Below are 26,449 nucleotides of genomic sequence, written 5' to 3'. Positions count from 1 at the left end.
GATGTGTATGTTAGTAATAGCTTTTTATTTTGACTAGTACAATAAATACTGGAAAAATTACACCAAAAGGAAAAAAAAATATTTCAATAATAGAAAAATGGAACGCTCTAGCTCTTTCGGCTTTGCTCTTAACATCGAAAGAAATCACAGTTCGTCACTGACTTGAACAATTAGTCTCAGAAATGTGATTTGCTTTCTAAAAGAAGACTTTCCTCTGCCGTGACAGAAAGAGAAAATCAGTAAACATGTCACTGCCAAGAAAATACTCATACATCCCAAAATTCACTCCTATACCAAACAACGCTTCATTCTGACAAGATTTAGGATAAATTATGCGATTTGCGCTATGAACTAAGCTTGTGTTTAATGTGGACCTGGCCACGAGAATTTGCTACAACTAACATCTGAAGTACCTAAGCAGTCAATTAATTACAAAGCATTTTGGGAGAACGTAGGCTATACATCCGCGAGACACCTGGAATAAGGAATGTTGGTACTATCCTCAAAAAGAGGATTAGGAACGTCAATACAAGATTAATACTCCAGTTACAGGACTACAGTTAAGCAGCGAAGCAACTTTTAAGTACAAGCCGAGATGATTCCCTCTGGATTGCCAAGAATTTCACATCGGTGTCATTAATGCATTTTGCTTTTCGCTAGTGCAATAGTGAGACACATTTTTTACTTAAAGTAACAAATGTTCAATAATTAACCCCTAACTTCAATGTAAACATAACCAGAAGTCAATTAACCAGCTCTCTTGATTGTTACTTTCATCCAGGAATGTTTTTTTCATACATATTTTCCCTTTTAAATACACATCAATTACACAATTTTTGCAGCATACTTTTAGATGTTCAGTAACAACAACAAGAGAACCAGCAAATCTCATTCAGAAAAGAAAAACACTGCTACAGTAAACATAAGCGAAACAGGTGAGCTATCAACTAGTACTGCTGAAGCATCAGTAGCCACTCAAAATTGGTAAACAGCAATCTCAGCTATGTGCGTAACTAAATTCCCAACGGCTAATATGTGGATTTGAATTCAGCCTCGACTTGCAGTCTGCATCATTAGGTTGGATATGAAAAGATGTATGAACATGAATACGCAGGTTTGACAGAACCTTTAGCAGACTTGTACAGGTTAGACAGTGTCAGTGATGGCACTTAACTAGACTCACATGCTAGAAATCAGTGACATTTTATATTTCACAGTAACGTATAATGATTTAAAGAAGACAATGAACAGGCAGCTGATTGATTCTTAACCGATAAAGCAAGCAAACAACGTGTGTGTTTTTGTTCCCAGAGTGGAATATAAACTTTTAGTGAGAAGTAAGTAGCGATATGCAACTAAGATATCAAGAGAATGAGAAAGATGAGAAGGAAAAGGCTGCTGTGTGGCTGAGAGGTACGAAGAAATCACAGACATGCATGCTTTAATACGGCAAGACAGTGTTTTGGTTTGTCAGGTGAAAGTAACAGAGAAAGGGTGAAAAAAAAAAAAAAAAGAAGTAAAAGACGTTTGCCGGAAGGTTCAGCCCTCTCTGGTGCTGACTCTGGGCTCAGCCAGTGAGCTGTGGATGATGCCTGAGATGGACTCCACACCCTCTCCCTCAAGGAAGGACCTGTGGTCTCCCTCGATCACATGAACGGACAACTTCCCGTCACACACCTGCAGACGTAAAACAATCCAATTGTTAACACTGCAGGGATGCACAACGTTGAACTTAAAAGTCTTCCTTTCTTTCCCAGATTCAGAAGTACTTCCTGTGCAATTACCTTAACAGTGTTCCATAGCAAAGAGCAGCAAAAACACTGTTGCTTATAGCTAAAATACTTTTATCACTGTTTTATTAATGATTTTATTATGGTTGTGAGTTATCAAAATAAAAATTGTCTTTTCAACATATGAAATATATAAAATATTTTTTTCATTAAATTCATCTAGTTGAAGCCTGTTCTTGAGCTACCAAAAAAAGAAAAATAATAATAGGTTCACTTATATGGAAGAGGATTAGGGCCAAGCAATAATAAAAAAAATAAAACCATCTCGAGATTAAAGTAAAAAACTCGTTAAATTTCGAGAAAAAGGTCGAGATAAAATGTTGAGAATAAACTCGTTAAATTGCGAGAAAAAAACTCGTTAAATTTTGAGAAAAGTTGAGATAAAATGTTGAGAATAAACTCGTTAAATTTTGAGAAAAGTTGAGATAAAATGTTGAGAATAAACTCGTTAAATTGCGAGAAAAAAAACTAGTTAAATTTCGAGAAAAAAGTCGAGATAAAATGTTGAGAATAAAGTCATTAAATTACGAGAATAAACTCGTTAAATTATGAGAAAAATGTCGTTAAATTTCGAGAAAAAAGTCGAGATAAAATGTTGAGAATAAACTCGTTAAATTACGAGAACAAACTTGTTAAATTTCGAGAAAAAAGTCGAGATAAAATGTTGAGAATAAACTCATTAAATTACGAGAAAAAAAGTCGTTAAATTACGAGAACAAATTTGTTAAATTACGAAAATAAATTCGTTAATTTAATGACTTTATTCTCAACATTTTATCAACTTTTTTCTCAAAATTTAACAACATTTTTCTCATAATTTAACAAATTTGTTCTTGTAATTTAACGACTTTTTTCTCGCAATTTAATGACTTTATTCTCAACATTTTATCTTGACTTTTTTTCTCGAAATTTAACAACTTTAATCTCGAGATGGTTTTATTTTTTTTATTATTGCTTGGCCCTAATCCTCTTCCGTACACTTAAAATGTTTCCCTCAAGCAAATATTCCTGAGGCTTAAAGAATTTGAACAATATAAAAGGCAAAAAATACTCTGTAATATTACTAAAAGTAATATTTTAAAAAATAAAATAAATTGTTACTTTATGATAAATATATGAAAAATATCTGTTAACAGTAAACACAATATGCAATATTACAAATGCGTTCAGTCTCCCCTAAATGTGCAGTGCATATATTTACCTCATGCAGCTTGTAGTCAGATCCTAAACCATCACCGTACTCGCTGCTGGCCTTGGCTCTCAGCAGGGTCACATTGCCGTGATACTTGGAAGTTGGAACGTAGCGGTCGGCAGCCTTCAGTTTGTGGTAAAAAGTAGAAGCAGCAAAATGGAGCATATCTCGGCTGACATTCTTATGGCTGGATGTGATGAGATCCACAGCCTTGTTCACACGAGCCTCCAGGTCAGACAGAGGTAACAATGTCTCCAACAGCTGTGTGAAGAAGCATTAGATTTAGCTTCGAATAAATGCGACCGAACTGTGATGAGGTAAGTGTCTCATTTGTCAGATTAGAAAGGGACCATTTTAAATAAATAAGAAGATTACAGGATCAAAAATCTTTTGAAGAATAAACCACAAAGTAATAGTTGTTCATGTACCTTGTTATACTCAATGCCAGTGAACTGTTGGATAAAAGCACATAGAGCTTCCGTCTCTGCCTCAGACTCTTTGCCAGGGGTCAGTTTGGCTCTGTAACTCTGTTAGAGAAAAAAAAAAAATAATGACCATGTGACCTGGCACACCATATTTTTCTGTTTTTGTGTTTTCGGAGCTCTTTTATTTCACCTGTGTATAAGCTGCCACGTAAGAGTGCGAGCCATCAAACAGGAAGAGGTATTCCACAGGGCATTTGGCTGCCTGCAGCTGTGAGCACATCTCAAAAGCCACACATGCACCGAACGAGTAGCCAGCGATGCGATATGGCCCCTCTGGCTGAACCTGCCTCAAGCACTCCACGTAGTAAGCAGCAAGACTCTGGATACTGTCTAGAGGTGCGGCTACAAACACATGTGACAGAAAAAATATTACAGGACTGAACGTGTTTTGATTTTACTTAACCACTCTGACTTAATAAATTCAATATTAAGATCTAGTTTCTCAATATTAATATTTTTTGTAATATTATTGATCTAGTTTTATCTTTTATACCAAAAGATGGCAGGTAGATTTGGTGCAGTCTGCAATTTTACAATTGCTTTCTGTCTCCCCAAAATGTGGAGTCCATATATTTACTATCAAACCATAAAGCAAAGCAAAGCAAAAAACAAACCAAAACCCAAGCAAAAAAAAAACCCCACACAAACAAACAAAAAACCAAGCAAACAAACAAACACAGCAAAACAAGAACCAAAGCAAACAAACAAACAAACAAACAAACACAAACCAAAACAAACCAAATCAAAGCAAACAAACCAAAGCAAAAACAGCAAAGCAAAAATAAAATTAAATAGAATAAATAAATAAATGCATAAAATAAAATAAAATAAAATAATAAACTTCAGCATTCGTTCGGGCGTTTGGTAAATGTCATGTTAAGCGAGTAAACTGCCTTTCACCTGTGTAACAGTGAAAAATGATCACTGTGATCACAGATCACTGAGCTTGTGTTTGTACCTTTGGTGCACTGCAGGCCATAGCACGGCACGCTAAGCTTTCCGGTGAGAGTGCGGAAGGCGGCAATGGATCCCTCAATGGGGTGGATGAGGAACAAAGGCCTCTCGGCACTCTGAACCTCGTTCAGCGGGGCCACTGTAGGGCCATCAGGGTTCACTAGCATCCGGCTGAGATCTGACTCCAGCAGAGCTTGAGCACCAGAGCGCTTCGCAGGAGAAGCTCGAGATTCTGGGAGAAAAGGATTGAGGAAAAGTTATTATATTGATGCATTTTGTTTCTCCAAGTAATGCAACATTTCTTCCAAAACATGAAATTACATCTCTTTAAGTTATTTTCAATCTTTTAACAACTTCCTTATTATTAATAATTAATTATGTTATTCAGAAATGTAAGGGTATTAATATTAGCCGTGGCTGTACTTCACTTTTCAAGAACACAAATCACATGCTCACCCTCTTTCCCTCCTGATTGGCTGGAAAGCTCCCGCAGCTTGTTAATGGTTAGCTGTCGGATTTCCCTCATTGCCATGACGATGTCGTAGTCCCTCTCTAGGGTCTGCCTAACCTCAACACCCATCAGCGAATCGAGACCCAGATCAGCCAATGAGGCGTCAGCATTCAAACTGTTCACGTCGCGCACACCTGAGCAGAAGAGGTTACACCGTTACTTTGAAAGCATGAGGAAAAAGTGCAACTTATCAGGCTTTGAACATTTCAGGTCTGTGCTTTTACCCAGAATATGAGCCACTGCCTCCACCAGGTCCCTCTTTCCGCTTCCTTCTCCTTTAGCGACCACCACTTTCTCTGCCAACACAAAGCTGGACATTACAGGCTTCTGCTGGCACAGAAACCTATCCAGCACCTCCAAACAGGAAGACATGCGCTGGGGCAACGTGCCACCGATCACTGCATCATTGCCACCCATAGTCTCCAAGACGACACCCACATCTCCAATGGCACCCCACTGTATGGCCAGGCCGGGCAGGTTGTCGTGGCGGCGCTGCTCACACACTCTCTCCATGGTGGAGTTGGCGAACCCATAGTTGCTCTGGCCAGCGTTTCCACGGCCACAGCTGACCGAGGAGAAGACCACAAACTGCTGAAGCTGTGGGCACTTCTGCCTAGTCACGCTGTGGAAAAAGGAGTCAGTTATTTAAATTCATCACAGCCACTAGTAAAGGATGGAAGAAGATATTCAGTCTGCGTCACAGTGTCAAAGCTTTCCTTACTTGTCAAGATTGATGGTTCCACCATATTTGGGTCTATTGACATCAATGAACTGCTGTGGGGTCAGATTCTCCAGCATGCCGTCTTTAAGGACCTACATTATGGAGAAAAATTTCAGTTATACAGTCGTCCTTACGTTTACTACAAAGGAAGGTGAACTGAAAGCAAAGATTGAACGTTACCATGGCAAGGTGGAAGATGCCACCAACTGGACCCAAGCGGCAGGCCTCAGTGATGAGACGCTCCGTCCCTTCCATTGTGCTGACATCACTAGTGGACACGAGGACCTGAATGCCCATGGCCTGCCACTCTCGAATACGTTTGGCCTGATAACCTGTCAAGACAATAAACATGTTTCAGAGTGCTGCCCTGATCAACATCAATGTTATTTTAGTATTATTTCCATACCGTTATAGCAGAATAAACTTATTTTTATTTTTTAGTTTGCTTTAGTAATTTATTCTGTGCTTTTGTTATCAAATAGTCAGTATTATATCAATTAAGTTTTAGTAATTTTGTTGTGTTTTTGTTATTTCTATTAGCTTTCATTTATATTTATTTCAGTATTAGTAATTTTAGTAAGTTTTAGTTAAGAATACCAACATTGACAGGAAAACTGATCAAATCCTAGGGCATATTTACCATTGCGGATGCCAGACCGTGACGTCAGCACCAGTTTACGAGCACCTCTCTCAGTGAGCCAGTGGGCCAGCTCCAACCCGAAACCACCCAGGCCTCCAGTGATGATGTACGAGAGAGAAGCAGGGCAGAAGGTACGGCAGATAGCGGGGATAGAAAGAGGAGAAACTGCAGGAACAGTGCTGCTTGTCTCCTCTGAACGTACCTAGCGGAGAAAGGAGAGTAAAGCAATTAGCAAAGGAAAGTATAAGAAATCTAACATCCAATATCTCATTTTCTTCAACATTAACCGCCGTCCTTACCTGCAGAAGGACTTTGCCGATGTGTTTGCCCTGAGCCATGTAGCGGAAGGCGTCCTCCACCTGATTCCTCTCGAAGACTGTGGTACGTAATGGCTGAACGACCCCACTGGCGATTCCCTTCTTCAACAGCTCAGATACCTCCTCCCATTCCCTGTTGCCTTCCTCAAACAAAGCGTCCAGCAGAATGCCGTGGAAGGCCACGTTCTTTAGGAACAGAGCCATACCTGAACCAGGAACATCATGGACAATTACATATAAAACATGGAATGCATTTCAAGTGTAAAAGTATGAGAATAGCAGATCTAGGATCTGGGACACACCTAGTGGTGTGTTGTTGGAAAGGTCATATTTGCCGATCTCCAGGAAACGACCATGTCTGGCCAAACAACGCAAGCTGGCCTGCAGCTTCTCTTCAGCTAGGGAGTTTAGCACCAAATCAACTCCTAAAAATAGACACATACAAACAGTTGTTTAAAACTTCAAATCAACAACAATATTAGATTATATGCTGTTGTGTAGTCTATTCACCTTTGCCCTGAGTGTGGAGCATTACATGCTGTTCAAATGAGGCATCTCTAGAATTAGCAAAGGATTCTGCTGTAAGCTGAGGATATCTTTCCTGCAGGTACTGCTTCTTCTCTCCAGAACCTGTGAATCAAAATGAAGTCATTTTTAATGTTCATTTTCATTGTTTTAGTCATAGTTTTTGGAAAATATCCTTTAAATTTAGTCAATAGATTGTGTGCGATTGTGTGTCAAAGCACACCATAGACAAATCACAAATCACCTTTTTTATGTTCAGGGTTAAACTCTTAAAGGGTTAGTTCACCCAAAAATGAAAATTCTGTCATTAATTACTCACCCTTACGTCATTCCAAAGACTTTCGTTCAACTTAGGAACACAAATGAAGATATTTTTGATGAAACTCGATTGCTCGATTGATTGACTCAATTGCTTTTTATGATGAACAGATTTAATTTAGGCTTTTATTCACATATAAAGATTGATCAGTGAACATAAACAAAAGCTCAACCGAACCCGCTTCATGAATGAGAATAAACCTCTTCCGGAAGATCAAACGTGCTGCATAACATGAGAATGAACCTCATTGGTTCTCGCACACAATAAGCAAACATGCTCGAGCTTCCGTTTGCCACAACTGATGTGTGCGTTGATGAATGTTTATATGTGAATAAAAGCCTAAATTCAAACTGTTTATCATATAAAGCAATCATGTCTCTTCAGAAAATTTGGACTATACTGCTCAATTCATATGGATTAGTTTTACGATGTCTTTCTGAAGCATCAAGGTTGTAGTCACGTAGCTGTCTAAGGAGGGATCGAAGTCTCTCAGATTTCAGCAAAAAGATCTTTATTTGTGTTCCGAAGATGAACGAAAGTCTTACGGGTTTGGAACAACATGAGGGTGAGTAATTAATGAAAGAATTTTCATTTTTGGGTGAACTAACCCATTAAGGAAGTAAAAGTGTGTCACTTACCCACAGTTGTAAAGACTCGACAGCGCATACTAAGTGCAATAGCAATAGCGGCCTGTCCCACCCCTCCAGAGCCTGAATGGATCAACACACTCTCTCCAGGCCTCAGACGCCCTCGCACCACTAGGGAATAATAGGCGGTGGCATACACCACTGGAACGGAGGCAGCCTGCTCTAGTGTCCTGCACATAAACACAGCTTCACTTAGAATTGAGAGCATTGGGAGAAGATGCCCCAATTCAGATTCATAGGTGCTGAGGGTCTCACCAGCTGGATGGAACATCCCAAAGGAAACGCTTGTCTGCATCCACACAGGTGGCCAGGCCTTTAGCTGGCAGCAAACCCATTACACGTCGCCCACTGGGGTCTCTCCCTGAAAACTCCATTCCTAGCATGCATTGCTGCAGCGCTATGTCTCCTACATGGACAAAATGAGAAGAGTCTTTTTAGAGTAAGCTTGCATGCAAGATCTCACTTATAGTCAAAAACAGGATGGGTTACAAACCAGGGATGGCATCTGGAGGCAGTTTGCCAGTGGCCAGCATGATGTCTCTGAAGTTGAGGGAGGAGTAGTAAACGCGGCAGAGCTGCACGTTGGGATTGGAAGGAACGAAGTGACGCAGCGGGGAAGCGATCCAGCGCAGCGATGAGAGGTCACCACGGGTCAGGACGTTCACGTACGCCTGCTCTGTCAACTCCTCACTAAGATCTAAACATAAACACACAGAAAAGAAGATGGTCACATGCTCAAGACTCAAGACTCCATCCAATCAAAGTTACAAATCTAAAGAGGCGTTCACATTGACAGCCATTAAATCGCTCAAGGTCGACAAGTTACTGTACTGTTGTTAATATGCGACTACTATACAGACGAATCGTGTGAGCTTCACTGTTTGCAATTCTACTGGTAGTCGCTGTACATTTGCATATATTTAAACTGCTCAACTTTTTTGCATATGACAAAATGATAAAATAAACTGAATTTATTCAATGTAATACACACTTAAAAGTATTATGAAAAAGCAATAAATCCTCTACATCATTTTAAATTGGACGGGTCACATGTCACTCTAAGTCTTACATGACTTTCTATTTCACCTTGTGTTAACAACTGGTGTCTGAATACACCCCACAGCCCATCCCGGTACACGTTCATGACCAGATCCTTGTTCAGTAATGCCTTCATGCTCTTTTCAGTAGGAACAAGCGAGGGGACTGCAGCGCCCTTACTTAAATTAGAAACAAATGCACACCTATTGGGGAGGAGAAAAAGACCATGTAAATGAATACTTTATATACACACACACATCTATACTAAAAAAACAGTCAAGTACATAATCTTAACAACAAAAATATGCATAACAGTAGCATATGTGCACAGTAAATGGACGGACCGTATACGGTTGCCTCCGGGCTCCTGTCTGAGGCAGTTCACCATTCCCACCACTCCATTATGACCCTTAGTGGCAATGAGCCAGACTGGGATATCAGATGACTCAGCTAAAGTGCTCTAATGAGAAAGAGGGAGACGGAAAGGGTTAGAGGCATGCATTTGGTTTAAGCATGTTGCTGGGTAATTGGCAAGTGCTTTTGGTGGCCTTGGCAACACCACTAATGAATCTGCATGAATAAATTCGTGATGAAACAAAAGTAGCGACAGATCTTTCCTTCCATATTGTGACAAAGGATTGGATTTTAAGATGAGAGTGTTGCACTCACAATGAATGCAAGCTTGCAGTCAATTGTGGATGGGCAGGGTTTAACCAGACTAAATGATTTAAATGATTTGAGAAGTCTTGCATACGTCACCAGAGAAGTCATTTTCAACAACAAAAACAACAAATTATGACATTTTAAATAAATATTACGAGGTCAAAATTAAAACACGCACTTACAAAACAGATGGGCAGACTATAACACTAACCTTTAGAGTCTCCACCCATTTGTAGTCAGTAGGGTCCACGAAAATAAGGATGGGCTGTTTATGAGAGGACTGTTGGCGACGGCGACAAAGGAACAGAGCGGAGCCGTAGAAGGATTTTCTCAGCGTGACCACATTTAAAGAGTACTTATGGAAAAGCTTCTCCCATTCAGTCTGAAAACAAAAAAACACAGTTTAGAATTTGAGAACACTACAATAAGCAAGACAAAACAAAATGACACTTGCCATTGTTTAATTTTTTCTTTAAATGTTATTATTTAAGTAAAACATTGTTATTCAACTTTCATTTATGTTGTGGATCTGACTGATAAAAAAAAACAAAAAAAACACACACTTTATCTTGTTATAAGTACACACCTGAGTCAAGAAACCCTCCTGGTTGTTTTGAGATGTGAGGAAAGCTACCGTCTCCCCTATAGTGTCTCCTCTGAGTAGGGTGTGGAGCAAAACAAAACCATCTTCTCTCACAGCTGAAGTCAGGTTTTCAATCAGAAGAGCAGGATTGGTTGTTGGTCCTACTGCAGTGTTACACACAACCAGGTCAGCCCCATTCAGACCACCTGTTGCTGGGCCCTGAAGAGGGTCCCACTGAGCGGATGAGATGCCCTGCTCCTCCAGGGAGCTCTGGTGAGCAGAAAGCTGGTCAGTGGAGACATCTGAAGCGGTGTAGTCGAGACGCAACATCGGCTGGATATTGAGGAGACCAACAGCTCGAGAAAACACACGGCCGTTGGCAGCTAGAGCCTGAAGGAGAAGAATATATGTTGAGAACTTCAACCATGTCATAATATGCCCTGCTTAATCCTAAATGAAAGATTCACCATACCTCCAGGACTTTGAGTTTTCCAGGAGTGCTGTTCTCGAGGGCCGTGTCCAAGCAGTGGCGTAACGCCTGGGAGTCCAGCAGGCCGTTGAGCAGAGGGTCCTGCACCAGACAGTCTCTCTCCTTCTCCACAGTCTGTTCCAGCTCAGAGCGCAGGTTCCCGTTCAGCTCCAGTCCGCACAACACAGAGAGCAGCCGCAACAGACCTTTTTCCGCCTCTGCTCCAATCAGCTGGCCTTCGGTCGCATCTTCTAACCCAGGGATGGAGATCTTCACTCCCTGATTGGCCAGCTTCCTCTGCAGACGCTGTACTAGACCTGTGCATAAAAAACAAAAATCAAATACATGCATAAGAAGCTTCTTTCAAAAATATTTTAAAAATCTTCATATAAATTGCCATGTTGCATTTCTCAGTGAAGTGAAAATCAGAACATGCCTTTGCAATGTCTCAGTTGGTCTCCAAGTTTCTCACTGGTTCTGAGGCAATCTGAGTCCACATAGGGAACAAAGACAAATTCCTCCAATGTGGGCGGAGTCTGCTGCTGTTGGCGACGGGGTGCTACAGTAGCGTGAAGCCCGCAGATCTGAACTCCTCCCGCTGTTATGTTGTCCAGACAACGATTAACATGAACGTCCACAGCTGAGGATGAGATATTTTGGTCAGATAAGTTTCAGTTAGGTCAGGTTAAGTTAGACTTCCGCTAGTTGGCGTGTCTGATACCTTTCTGGTCTTCTGCATACTCGTTCACCCTCTCCTCATGAAGTTTAGGGTCGACACACACAGAGCGGATGCGAGTGGGCAGTCTCAAGCTGCGACCAGGCAGCCCCACAACAATCATCTGCAGCATGGTGTCTAAAAATGTCACCCAGTTACCCGTCCAGTGGAGTTTTCCACAGTCACCTGTGAGAAGAACCAGAATATAAAGAGCTTAGGATTGACCGAATTTTGTTTTTTGATCTTCACAATCTACGTTTTAGCCAATATTATCTCCACAATGCAAGTTTGAGGTGCATTTGAGGGGAATTACCTGCGTTGTTAGATTCCAGTATCCCCTGGAAGGTCTTGCCGTAGTCATATCCACGCAGACGCAGCTCTTTGTAGATGTCCCCGGCTTTTAAAAGCAGTTTGGGATCTTCCTTGTCTGCAGGCATTGGTTTATTCAGCTCAGCATGGAAAGTATCAAGTCCAGTGTCTTCCAAGACACTCACTTTACCTAGGACCAGAAAGGGTATAAAGAGTGTGACCATGAGTCTTAAATACAGTGTCTTGTCAATTCACAACATCCTGTTTTAAAGGCATACATTAAAAGCAGTCTTGAATCTCATTTTGACTAAGATTTTGCAAACAGTCTGGAAACTCACCACTGACAGCCAGATTTCCATTCTCGGACACCTCAAAACGGTTAGTGGCGGGCATGAGTCGCACCTCCAGCTGGACAGACCCTGTAATGCAGTGTACACAAAAACAATCCAGTTACCTCTAAGCAACATGGACTAGCTAACTACTAGTCTGTTCCATATAGCTTCAAATTTACTTTAAAATATAGAAGTAGACTACGGTTAAATTTTGCTGATAAATAGCATTGATACATCGAGAAAACCTGAATGAATGAAAAAATAGAGTGCAGCAAACCCAATGGGCAGCGAAATGACTGGTGTTGCAGCATTCACTTTAAACAAATCACCAAGATGGAACTCAACAAGATTCTCTGTGACTTTTAAGAAACTGTCACTTTTGATCAATTTAATACTTCCTTGCTGAATAAAAGTGTTAATTTCTTTAAAAAAAAATCTTAATTTTGGACTAAATGTACAAACTTTGTACATTTAGTAATATATTTTTCCACCTTAGAATAAAAAATAATTCACATTGGGAGCTATAAAAGGTGCATTAGTGAGATAGAAGTTCATAATTATGAAGTTGCAATTACAAGAAAGTCATCATTGTGAGATAAAGAGTGACAACTGCGTGAAACAATTGCAATTACCTTTTTATTTTTTATTCTGCAGTGGAAACAGGCTTCAATACCAAAGAATTCCAGACTTACAGTATAATAAAAAGCAAATCTTTTACCTGTCTTGGGTAGGATGGTGGCTCTATGGATGGTGACGTCTTCAAATGTAACAGGCGTGTGTTCCATGACTGTGCCTAGTGATCTCATCAGAGTCCTCCAGGCCAGAACCAGATATCCTGTGGCTGGGTACAGCACCCGGCCATCAATACAATGACCAATCATGTAGTAATCAGGAGACTCTGGGTTCATGTCTGCACAAAACAGAGCCAGGCAATGAAAAATAAGTATGACACCACATCAAAAATGAGAAAATTACCGATTTCAACTTCACATCTACCCACCGATATTGTACACGGTGGCAGAGGTGGATCCCCCTGAGCCAGCAGGGAAGTCCTCCACCTTGGGCACATCCCAGATCTGGGAGTGATCCCACTGAATGTGAGGGGAGATGAGGGGAGTCCCTGTTGGAACAGGGTATTCCACAGCTGGATATAAATTATTACTGTCCACGTTAATCCTACAAATACAAAAGAGTCAGCATCAGTCATTTAACATTTGAAACGTAGATAATGTCACGTCAAAACACTTTGGGACAGAAGAGTATAGAAACTAACCCATTCATGTAGATCTTGCCCACATGAGAGAGGAAGAACTCCAGATTGTTGACATGTCCCCTTTTCATTAAGGGGAGGATGGAGCAGGTTGGTTTTAGGCTTCGCTTCAGGATGGCCTGAAGGTGAATCATTAGGTATGTTAATAATAATGGATCTACATTTGAATCTTCAATGCATATGAATTGGGTTTATACACTGATACACTGATTTATGTGGTGCAAAATAATTAAAATAGATACTAATAAAATAATAATTCCCTACTAAACAGTCAAATATTATTTCTTATTAAAATCTTTATGATTCATAAGCTATAATCATTGCCTAACATGTTCATGTGTTTGCTTAACTGAATACATGATGTTTACTAACCACGTGACTTTTATTATCTTAGGTGTATAAATAAACTCTAATTGAATTCAACTGTTACCTGCAGCAAAGCATGTGGGGCAATTTCTACTACCACAGCATTATCTGGCACATGGTTGAGTCCCTCCTGGAAGAGCACAGGGCTGACCAAGTTATTGACGTGGTACTCTGCAGAAGAGTAGAGTGCCAGTGGGCTCTCCCAGTCCGGCTGCGGGATGGACGTGCTGATCCAGCGTGCCGAGCGAGGTCTTGGGTTCTTTATTACCTATAAAAACACACACAGGTGGTCAGTGTTTATCTGTGCTGAGGTTTTGAGGTGTTAATGGCCACCAGAGGGCACTGGGACACTGCAATGCTTCACCAACTCACCTTCTGCAGTGCAGACAGCAGGGCTGGAGCAATAGAGGCCATATAATACGAGTGAAACGCCACACCGGCACTGCGCACTTCTTTGGCAAACACACCATTCTCTTTCAGCTGGGCAACAAACTTGCTGACAGAGTCCTGAATAACCAAACACATACTATTAGGTCCTAGCATGTATACTGTCATTATATATATTCTAAACACTCTATAAATTGTTAAAATTGTTATATATATAAATTAATAAAACTTTATTTATATATTAAGATAGATTGAATATATATATACTTTTACAACTATTTACAACATGTTTTTGAAGTGTTGATTATTGTAGCCAATAACAGACATATCTGTTGAGCATGTGAACACAATGGCCAATCAGAAGTGTTTAATAATCCGCACAACAGCGCTCAAAGTGCTAGGGGGAAATGTTGGTATCATCACATTTTTTAAATTTCAGTACCAACTTGGCAACTCTAGTTTAAAGTCAATTTTAATCTATTAGGCTGCATGACGACAGATGAGTGGTTTGAGATATAATTTGGAGAGAGACTTCTAAAAAAATGAACCGTCATGCTCAATTGCTGAAAAATAACATTGATACATCGAGAAACTTGAATGAAAAACTCTATAATTGTTATATATAGATCAATAGAGAGAGAAATCTTTTATGCACATCTTTTGAATTCTAATAATATTTTACAATATTACAGTTTTTATTGTATTTTTGAGCAAATAAATGCAGTCTTGATGATCATAAGAGACATTTATATAATGTTTTTTATTTCCTTGAGTGCATGTACCTGAGGGCCTGAGATGGTGACAGTGTCCTCAGCATTGTGACATGCAGGAACGACACCCTGTGGACACTGAGCTTTGCATTCTTCCCACGTTAGGCCTAAAGGGGGGATATGATGGGAGGCATTTAGCTTGCTAAAAAAAAAATAAAAATCTACAGCATACATTGCTGAACAAAAGACTAGGCAAATCCCCCATGGAGGGACGCTTTGGGCTGTACGTCCGATTAATGAAGCAAAGCCTGTGGAGGAATCTGTTGCCACACTAACCTACTGCAGCCATGCCCCCCGCGGGCAGGTTGGCCTCTTTAATACAGCGTCCTCTCCAGTAAGCGGCTAGAACTGCCTCGCTGTGGCTCAGGGAGCCGTCGGCGTAACCACATGCCAGCTCTCCCACAGAATGGCCCACAATCCCATCAGGCTGTAGACCCATCTTCTGCAACATGTCAATCTGGGCGACCTGGAAAATTGAAAGGAATGCATTCAGGTTAGAGAAAAATATTCAGCCATAAAATTGTGAGACTACAACTAGCAAGTCTACTAGGTTTGATGTCAAAAATGACTTTTTTTTTTTTTTTGTCTTGTAACTAAGTGACAAATTTGAATATATGCAAGTGTGCCAGTTCCACAGGAAAAAGCAGTTTGTTTGAGCCATACAGGTTTGGACATGCAGGCTGAGAAAATTATGATGTTTGGATGAACAATCTCTTGCAGTGACTTTTGAAATCATGACTGATTGTGCCACTGTATTGCAATATTTGGCAGACTGGTATCAGTTGCAAAGTTTACAGGGGTAATTTTTTTCATTGAGAAATTCTGCACTCTGGCACTGTGCATGGTGTCTCTAGAGCTGGGTGAGACTGACCTGGATGGCTGCAAGACCAACAAATGCATGGACAGTGTCTTCAAAAGTGCTCTCATCAGCATCCATGAGCAAGCGAGACACACACAGCCCTGTTTCCTTCAGAGCCACGTCCGAACGCTGGATTGACTCCCGGAATTCAGGCAGCTGCATCAGGCTACGGCCCATTCCTGCCCACTGTGTGCCCATTCCTGGCAGGAGACGCAGACACAAAGAAAGACATGACCCAGAATTAAAGATTCAGCCAATGTGATCATGTGTACAAGCTTTCCACTATGGTGACTGATTCGCTCTGAATAGTCAGCTTAATAGGAACATATACAGTACCTGTCAAAAGTTTGGAAACGTTACAATTTTTTTATGTTTTTGAAATAAGTCTCTCATGCTCACAAAGGCTGTATTTATTTAATCAAAAATACAGTAAAATAGTAAGATTGCAAAATATTACAAATTAAAATGTTTTCTTTTTTAATATATTTTAAAATGTAATTTTAATGAATTTTCAGCATCATTACTCCAGTCTTCAGTGTCACATGATCCTTCAGAAATCATTCTAATATGCTGATTTGGCACTCAAGAAACATTTATTATTATCATGTTATCAAGCTCTTTTAGAGCAAAAGATTTAGCTGAAAATTAGATTTCTCCCGTTTACCATCGTGAATATAAGACTCCTCACCTGAGCAAATGTACCATAGAGCTCTTGGTGTGGGCTGGTTCTGTTGAACCTCTGTAAGCTCTCCCTGTGCTCCGATCAGTGCATAGCCCCTGTACGGCATGCTTGTCGTTGGAACTCCAGACACATCATGCATTAGAGACAGGTAACTTGGGTTTTCCTTATGCTGTTGGGCATTGCCGAGAAGGGAAGTGACCGCCTCCTCGGTGCGACCACAGGCCTGCAGGAGTCTGGGGATTGAAGGTTGTGCAGCTTGAGCCAGCGATTTTGAACCATGTGGACGCAGGATCACGTGGACATTTGAGCCTCCAAACCCAAATGAGTTGATGCCCACAATGCCCCCACGGACAGGTATGGGCTCCGACACTACACGCACCCGGCCATCCGTTAGAGCAGGAATGTCAGGGTTTGGATTATGGAAATGGATGTTGGGAGCCCAGACGCCATGTTCCAAAGACAAAACCACCTGAACACATGCAATATGAGAGTTACTTGGTTTTTACTTCACATTTGGGATGTGGGATTCAGCTTCAGACATCTAATTTCATCAGGGAGACTTGTTGAAAGACAGTTTATCTACCTTGGCAAGAGCTGCCAATCCAGAAGCAGGCTCTGGGTGTCCCATGTTGGATTTGGTTGAGCCAATCAGAAGAGGATCCCTCGGTGACTGACAGAATACACTCACAATGCCATTCACTTCCTGAGGATCCCCAACCTGTGAAAGCAGAGAATTATTTTTATTATCCACTTAACAAGCTGAAATGACTATTGCTCAATGACTGCATTTAGATACACAGGTGGAAGAAAATTAATGTCACAGTTCCAATAACTTAGGACATTAAAGAGGACATCATTATTCCATTTCTGTTCGTCAAATGTCTGTGAAATTTGTTTGTTTATTTCTCGGTTGTTGAATCTTTTTATGTTCATTTGAAATTGGCTGGAAAAAATGCAGTTGAAAGTGGGAGGACTTATTTTTTTTTGCTGTATATATATATATATATATATATATATATATATATATATATATATATATATATATATATATATATATATATATATATATATATATATATATATATATATATATATATACACACTATTATAAAAATATAATTATTTGTAAATTCCACCTTAATAATCCACCTTAATTATTATTATCGTTTTTCTTCAATAATTTCTCAAAGCTTGTTTTAATTATACTTTTTAGAATTTTATTCAGAATATCCATAGTTCATGTTGCTACTCAATACAGTTGTGAACATAAAATCAATATACATACATCATGACCTACTAATTGCGCTTTATTCCACTCCAGTGTGCTGCAGTTACATATACACTGCCCGGCCAAATAATAATAGAAAAAATAAATAAATAAATAAAAATTGCTGTTTGGATTTAAATAGGCAAATGCTTAAGAGTATATGACTGGATCATTATGGCTGCGATTATTATGTTTCTAGCATGTTATATGTTTGGGAACAGTTCTTCTAATCCTAATTGATTGAGCGTGTAGCTTTTAATTTCTTAAACAACCATATATTAAGATGTATTATGGCCATGTTCCAAGATGACATTGTCAAGATTCATCAAACTCAAATTATGAAAGAATTGCTGGGAGGGAGCATGAAGAATCATTTTCACACATGAATTGGCACCTCTGAGTCCAGACCTTAACCTCAGTGTAAGATTATGGGATGTGTTGGAGTAGACTTTACAGAGTGCTCACCTCTTGCGTTGTCATTACAAGATCTTAACCAAAAAAATGACGCATCTCTTGATGGAAATAACATCACAACATTTATTTTCATCAAGAGGTACATCAATTTTTATTTTCGGAGCAAGCCTCCTCAAAATAAGAAATGTGTGTTTTGTGTGTAATTTCATGTTTGACTGACCTTAGTACCGGTGCCGTGGGCCTCAACGTACTCCACTTGCTCAGGTGATATGTTGGCCTCCTCATAAAGGGAACGGACCAGGCGCTGCTGCATCTCGCCTGATGGGAATGTCACACCTGGGGAAAGGGAAGACGGACCACATTCCAGAATTTGAGCAGATGTACAAGTATCAGTCATGATGGCATATGCCTTTCTGGAACGCACATGTGAGCTACGGCACGGACTCTATGTACTGAAGCAGCACATGACACACAACAGAAAATAGAGGGGTCAGATATCAGTTTCTACAAGATGTATGCCAAAGATTTCAAACACCCTCAGCCCTCTTGCTCAGCCAAGTGTCATGTTTAAAAACACTGGGGTGTAAAGTGTGGCAGAAGGCACTGGGGGAAAAGCCAGCATCTATGACACTTATAGTGCCAGCGTTGACAGTAATGCCAGGCTTCAATGAGCCTAACCAGAGCAGGTAAACAAGCATTAACCAAGCTAATTTCACTCATGCAGGAGGATTTGAGGCGGATTTGACGTCTGTGGGAAGGAAGGATGGGTTTACCTTGCTCTTTGTAGCCGTCTGTGTTGTTGCCAGCATTGAGAACTGTGGCGTAGATTCTCTTAGCCATTGACTTCCTGGTCAAGAGTACTGCGACAGCAGCTTCTGAGCGGCAATAGCCATTTCCTAGAGGGTGAAATAGAATTAGAATAATTATCATAAAGCCTAACAGGAGTGCAAATCAGAAATGTAGTCACAAAGGGGCTATGTTCAGAATAGCATACCATAATACTCTAACTATTATTTCTGCAGTATATAGTAAATCTACTTTGTGCAGTATGCAAATTTTATCAATATTATTTTGCCAAAATGTGCAGTACTCAGCAAAACACACTGGTTGAGTACTATATGCCAAAACGCAATGCGCTCGACTTGACTTTTGACCTCCAATATGACAACTGAACAAGAAAAAACACCAGCTATTACTTTTAACATCAATTGCTTAATATTTTATTAGACTGCATTTGATAAGACTGCATAAAACCTTTATTGTTTCATACTGTAACTCATGCTGCATCACATACTATATTTAGAATGTAGTATTCACTCAGTATGCATCATTAAACACTTAGAAGACTTACAGTGCCATATAATAAGTCATGCAATGATTGACAAACCAGATTCCTTTTATACTTTTCTGAGAAAGCTGTAGACGTTACAGTGATGTACGTAATCTCACCTGAGGCGTCAAATGACTTGCAGGTTCCCTCAGGACTGAGCATGCCCAGTTTCATGAACTGCACTGAGGTGTTGGGCTTGAGCAGCAGGTTAACTCCGCCCACAAGTGCTGCATCACATTGGCCATGGCGAATAGCATTGAAAGCATTTTCCAGAGCCAGCAGGCTAGAGGAACATGCGGTGTCAATGGCTGTGCTGGGACCTGAATGCGCGTTGTACATCAAACAAAACCGTTAATGGCTGATTCTTGCACAAAGTGATCTATTTCAACTGGTTGCCTCATTTGAACATGACAGTCAAGTTATACCAGTGAAAGACATGACTGTGTAATGAGTCACTTATTCGTATCACCTCACACGACACATCACACCATACAGAAAGAATGAAGACACAGTCATTCAAAACAAAGATTCTGACAACCCAGTTCCATCCTACAAGGTGCACTAGCATTCAGTCAGTAATTAAACTTGTAAATGTTTGCATACCATTGAAGTCAAAGAAGTAAGACAAGCGGTTGGCAAACATGGCTCGCTGGCATCCTGTCATGCTGTATCCCAGCAGCTCCTCTGGGTCTTTACTGAAGGCCTCTCCCGCCTCTGAGCCACTCACTCCAATGTAGACGCCAGTCTTGCTGCCACGCATGGACACTGGGTTTATGCCTAAACGGAAGAATCAACTTGTTTTATATGCACAGCAAATGTCACACGTTTAGCACTAATACATTTGTTTCCTTTTATTTAAATAAATACTATAAACGCCATATATACACTAATAAACACAAAATAAACATACATTATGTTCAAAAGTTTGGGGGATTTTCAAAGAAGTCACTTATGATCACCAAGGATGCATTTGTTTGATTAAAAACAAAAAACAAAAAAAAAAACAGTAATACTGTGAAATATTATTGTTTTATATTTTAATATATTTTAAAATAATATGTATTCCTGTGATAGCTGAATTTTCAGCATTATTACTCAAGTCTTCAGTGTCACATGATCCTTCAGAAATCATTCCAATATGCTGATTTGGTGCTCAAGAAACATTTCTGATTATTATCAATGTTGAAAACAGTTAATATTTTTGTGGAAACCATGCTGCTTTTTTTAGGATTCTGTGATGAATAGCATAAACAGCATTTATTTGAATATAATTTTTTTTGTAACATTATAAATGTCAATGCATCCTTGCTGAACTGATTAATTTCTTTAAAAAAAATTAATAAATAAAAAAAAAAATCTTGCTGACCCCAAACTTCTGATTAAACATCATATGGGTAGCTAAAGCATATATATATATATATATATATATATATATATATATATATATATATAATATATAATATATATATATATATATATATATATATATTAAAAAAATAACTTTTTAATCAGCATCATAAAAACACTAAAATAAAATAACATTTACTTTTATCCATTATGTGCAAGCTATACATTTTGTAATGTCATGAGCCACCACAAAATACCTTAATATTAATACCTATTATAAAAGAGAGCAGCTGATACTAACCTCCATCGACGATGGCCTCATACGATATCTCTAGCATAAGCCTCAGCTGTGGGTCCATGGTGTGGGCCTGTTTGGGATGCACACCAAAGAAGGCTGCATCAAATCTGTCGATTTCTTTTAGTTTTCCATTTCGTCTGGGAAGGCCATACAGACCTAGAATTTTAAAAAAGGGGGGAAAAAAAGGAATCAAAAGTGCTCTCTACTCATCGCCCTAAGCCTGCTCGTGCTTTAGCACATGAATGAGAGTATTAGCTTGGTGCCAAAAGAGAGAAGAGAGACGGGCCTTTTATAACACCCAAAGCCAGACGGACAAGGAAAAGCACAGAACAGCAGCCAGGTAGGCAAGGCGACCACAAGGATCACCTTCGGAAAAGCATTTACTATAAAAATCGTGTTAAGCAAGTAAACCGATATAAAAATGATTTGGACTGAATGTTGTTAGCATACCTGGTTTCCACCGCCTGTCGTCTTCTGTGACCATGTCAACTCCATTGAAAAGGTTCTGCCAAAATTCTTCCAAATTGTTAGACTCAGGAAGGCGACCTGAAATTCCAGCTATAACGATATCCTCCATTTCTGGCTAGATTTTCTTTGATTCTAATAAAAGAAAGATAAAGAACAAGAAAGAAGGGGTCAGTCAATGAACAGAAGAATGGAGCGATTCTGTCAGCTTGATCTACATTTGCATTATCAAGAACTGTGTGAATGTGAATGTGTCATTCATTTTAAATCAGCAGTCTGTGTGTTGGGGTCACCAAGTTGGTGCAAAATTGGGTATAGGCGGGAGTGTGTGTGCTTGGGGGGGGGGAGGCGTGGCCTAAAAAGCTGGACACTTTTGTTCCCTGTTTCAGGGTCAGAGCACTCAAAGCGACAGCATGGATGGGATTCCTGTTCATTCAATGCAATCAAGAAGCGGTGACAAGTACAAAGTGTCCCTCTGTTCCACTTTCCTCGAAACACAAAGGAGGGTTCATTTTAATTTAGAGGACCACAGAAACGGCATTAAATATGCCAAGGGAGAAATCAGCTCATCTAACTGTACAGTATGCCGTCTGATTATTTTAGCATCTTTACAAAGCAAGCACAAAAAATAAAAAAAGTGACCCTCAACAAATTTAAAAAAAATCTACTTGAACAAGTTAATTTCATCTATATAGAATAATCTACAGAAGAAAAATTCTGAAAATATTATGCATTTTTCTGTAATGATGTGAAAAATGGATGGAGAGTAGCATGGAAAACAGTAAACATGCATTACATAACAGCTAGTTCATAACAAGCTTCCACAGTTTTAAACAACATTAGTGTGCAATAAAGAGCTCTAAAAGTAGGACAGATCATTTTGCAGAAATTATGCGTCATAAATCAATAAACTTAATTACGATTGTGCAAATAAAAGAAAATCATAGGAGAAGCCTTTACTAACGCTTCTAAGCATCTTTTTTTTTAATCATTTTTCCACACTGGAGAAATTATAAACAAATTCTGGTTCTCGTTGATTCATGAACAAAAAGATATGATTCACTCATGAATCAGATGTCACTACTTCTCTCGTAAATGTGCTAAGGAGAGCTAGAGTGGGATAATGACTTTCATTTTAGGCCGCTTTTCACACAGAGCTATAATATAAATATAATGCATGTCGTATGGTCTACTTTTATAATCATTTTTAGTATTTTATGATTAAACTGTAATAAGCGACATCAAGTCTCACAGGTTAACAAAAATAACCTGACAGGGTAACAAGTCATTGAGAGTGGATTTAAGCCATAATGTGAAAATTACATTATTTTTTTAGTTAGGGAAGTTATATTCATAAAAAAATACTTTACAATTACATAAACAGAATTAGTAAATGTGGACAGGTAAGTCTGAGCGGAGGAATTAGTGCTCTTTGTTGCCATAGTGACAACCGGAAGGAGTCTTTGCCGGGCAGGTGCTCACATGCAACAGCTTGTCTGTAAACGTGCATGTGTGTGAGTCATTTAAAGCACTATATAGATATGTTAAAAAACCAACAAACTGAACAAAATATAACAAAGCTATAGATAAACCAGCACCACAAAACAGCTAAATTGGTTTTGCTGTGAACCAGACTACACTAAACTAGTTAAGATTACAGTAGTACTATTACTATTCTGAGAGTTTAACATTTAACCACAATACAACAACTTTAGGATTAGCAGAATGCAGATCGAGAAAATAAACAGATTTCTGAAGGGACTGTAATCTACCTGACCCAGATCCGAAGTAGCCGTTGAGTTACTGATGTAGCTGACCGCTCACCTCGCTACAGCTCTGATTAACAATCTCCCATGATGCAGTGGTGTCATCAGCTGATGACAGTATTACAGTCTTAAAGTCCTTAAAACATCAACCACACTCACACAGTGCTTGGACCATGTGATATATGAGTATAAAACATAAATTAGCCAATTAATGTGCCAAAATCATTTGATAAATCTTGATAAACTGATAAAATCATGTTTATTTTGATGTGTTTTTTGTGCCTGTGTGTGTGTGTGTGTGTGTCCCAATGTTATTTTCACACATACATCATTTGGATCCCAAATATAAACACTGTAGTCAGCTGAACATTTAAAAAAGGATGTCTAGGCTGCATGTTCATTCCTGACAAGGATGATACAGAGAGCGTCCTCCAATAAAGACTAGACTATAGATAGTGTCACACAAAACCGTCCTGAAAGCATCTCCACATCTTACTGTCCTCAGTGACACTGGTTACATGCCAAACCTTGTCAAGGAGGTTTCAGAGAGTGATAAATTCCGCACTGGCTCTACAGTGACCGCCCTGATGCTTTTCCACATCCCAACATATTACATTAATGTGTGGTCTTACCATGTTTTCTTTTTTGTTTATAGAGAAAAAGATTCATTGCATAATGCTACTTCTCTCAGATATAATCTCACAGAAATAGCGCGAGATGTTGTCATCCTATTTTTTTTTTTTTTTTTTTTTTTTTTACTTACTCACTTTAAGTGAAGAGTGCTGGTTAAATATATTCACATGTGTGTAATTTTCTTCAACTGAGATTTGTAAAATGTTCGACTCATTTACACGAATCGATTCTTTCGAACAGGTTGTTTCAATGAACAGCGATTCAGCAATTCCTTTACGTCATGACGTAATTGCGTCAGCACGCCATCCCAGCATCCCATATGCACTGCGTTAAAAAAATATTTTTGTATAAAAAAATGCATGTTTTAATAAAATGGTATATGCATAAAACATGGAATGTTTCTAACATTTCCTGCTTCTTTAGGTCTTAAAATACATTTCAACTCATCAGTCAAATCCTCACTCTAAATTCTCGCTTCAGTGATTCAGCTGTTTCGTGATTCACCAAAAAGATCCGACTCAAAGGGAATGATTCGTTTCTTCTTCTTCTTTTTTTTTTTAGATATTCAGTTTTTCATGGTGTTACAAAAAAACAGTCTTGAATGTGCATGTCTGAAACTGATCTAGAACTGACACGATTAATAATACATGCTCGCTTACCTGGGTGTGTGTACAGATTAACGTTGTTTCACGCAGATCCTTTGGGATAGAGGCGACTATAACGTACTCCTCTTATTTTTTGTCGGCTCCCGGTACAGAATGGAGAGTTTCCTGATTCCCCCTTTGGCCAAGCCCTAAAAATTACTCTCGCCCTTCTGAGTCCCTGTGTCTGTTTCATTTAAATGTCTGACATCCTCGATGGCCACGCCACATGGGCTGACAGTTTGGCTCTGAGGTGCAGTCCAATGAGAGAGGAGGCTGGGCTGTAGACGCAGCCAGTGATGGGCTGATTTCAGAGAAAAAAAGCGCCTGAAAAGCCTGGGTTACTAAAGTTCATCCCGGCATGATCACATGCACAGCAGCACAAATTTCTGCTTTATGGGTCTGATCGAGAAAGTTCAAGTTCAAGGCGACATGGGGGTCGAGTGTCTGCGGTTTGCAAACAATCTGAAATCGGGTAAATTTAGCACGCAACACTGGATTGGTATTGAAACACAGTCTGTTCTAATTGTTCATTAGCTACTTAGTATGGATTACTTGTTTAAACATTAGAAATGACATTGGATAGCTATAATTATAGGCTAGAATGAGGAATGGTACTTCAGTATTTTGTGATTTGGGAGCATCATCATCTGAAGTGAATGAATTTCAAAGATGTATAAATGAAATCTTTATATATATATTAAAAAAATCTATACAATTTTCAAGCAATTTCTTTATGAAACTTAAAAATTTCTTAACGAATTACTGAATTCTTAATGTGTCTATTTTGTTTTTACACCACACTGATTTTACTGGAGAAAATAGCTTATAAAAAGAGATAAGAGATAATAAAACATGGTAATCTACAGATGAATATTCGTCTTTTTTTCTTTATTTATTATTTTGCATAACAATAAGTATTCATATTGCTTCAACATTTGACTTTTTTATGTCAGAGCAGTCGTATGAATGTTGGAAAAATATTTAACACATTGTTTATTGTAATGTTTGTCTAATACACATTGTGTAGATGTAACTGTTGGTAATGAGGGCAGCAGCACACAGATGGCGTTGTACCGGGTGTCTTATGGTGGCGCTGTTGAGCTCTTGAGACACGTGAGAGACACGGTGAATAACATTTTGACGGTTGCCAGTGAAAAGAAGTTCACCAATCAGTGAGCGGAGGTGTGTAGAACCAGCCAATCAGAATGAATGCAAGGGTGTTGCTAGGAGATAGGGTGATGTCAGGACAACGCGATGGGAGGAGTGGAATCCTACACCTGCTGCGGCTGTGATGTCATTATGAGGGGCTACTGAAGGTACACAAAGGACACATTACACAGAATGTGAAGTGTCACTGTATGAATCCACTTATACAAATACTACTTAAATACCAGAGTCCTATTTGACTACATCATTTTTCTATGTATTCTGTAAAAAGATAAATCTGTATCTCTCACAGAGCCAGATGTTCATGTACTGCGTTTAAATGTTTATTGATAAATCAAAACTATATTATTGGTATGCCAGACATGGTTCCTACACGTTTTCCATTTCAAAATTCTATACTTTTCTTACTTTTTCTTTCTGTAGATTTTTCAGATTAAATTTAACATTAATGATTCATTACAGCATTATTTTCAGCATTATATTTGGTATAAAGTAGTCATCTGTAAATATTTTAATTTTTTTTCATTGGTTTTCTCGAAGGGATAACGTGTTTAGATGATGAAAAGAAACCTGA

General features: G+C 39.2%; 1 protein-coding gene across 1 annotated transcript; it reads right to left on the bottom strand.

The window, feature by feature from the left end:
* Positions 1-4: 4 nt before the first annotated feature.
* fasn (fatty acid synthase) lies at positions 5-24,968 on the bottom strand. The gene is made up of 42 exons (XM_048171583.1): positions 24,724-24,968; positions 21,651-21,800; positions 21,204-21,356; positions 20,159-20,332; positions 19,675-19,875; positions 18,999-19,121; positions 18,446-18,561; positions 17,128-17,262; positions 16,551-17,013; positions 15,875-16,062; positions 15,280-15,469; positions 15,016-15,110; positions 14,219-14,353; positions 13,911-14,114; positions 13,484-13,599; positions 13,211-13,386; positions 12,929-13,120; positions 12,217-12,297; positions 11,883-12,068; positions 11,576-11,755; positions 11,291-11,494; positions 10,858-11,171; positions 10,389-10,775; positions 10,014-10,184; positions 9,484-9,599; positions 9,188-9,342; positions 8,595-8,798; positions 8,357-8,507; positions 8,093-8,271; positions 7,121-7,240; positions 6,913-7,035; positions 6,593-6,816; positions 6,294-6,495; positions 5,834-5,985; positions 5,654-5,745; positions 5,157-5,554; positions 4,878-5,066; positions 4,426-4,653; positions 3,598-3,809; positions 3,411-3,509; positions 2,992-3,243; positions 5-1,677 (listed from the first exon to the last, which is right to left on the bottom strand). The coding sequence occupies exons 2-42, from the start codon at positions 21,775-21,777 to the stop codon at positions 1,540-1,542; spliced, it is 7,545 nt and encodes a 2,514-aa protein (XP_048027540.1). The 5' UTR covers positions 21,778-21,800; positions 24,724-24,968; the 3' UTR covers positions 5-1,539.
* Positions 24,969-26,449: the final 1,481 nt, after the last annotated feature.

This window comes from Megalobrama amblycephala, linkage group LG20, assembly GCF_018812025.1.
Source record: "Megalobrama amblycephala isolate DHTTF-2021 linkage group LG20, ASM1881202v1, whole genome shotgun sequence".
Lineage (NCBI taxonomy): Eukaryota > Metazoa > Chordata > Actinopteri > Cypriniformes > Xenocyprididae > Megalobrama > Megalobrama amblycephala.
Note: the sequence above shows the minus strand (reverse complement) of the source record. Positions and strands in the feature narration are given on the sequence as shown.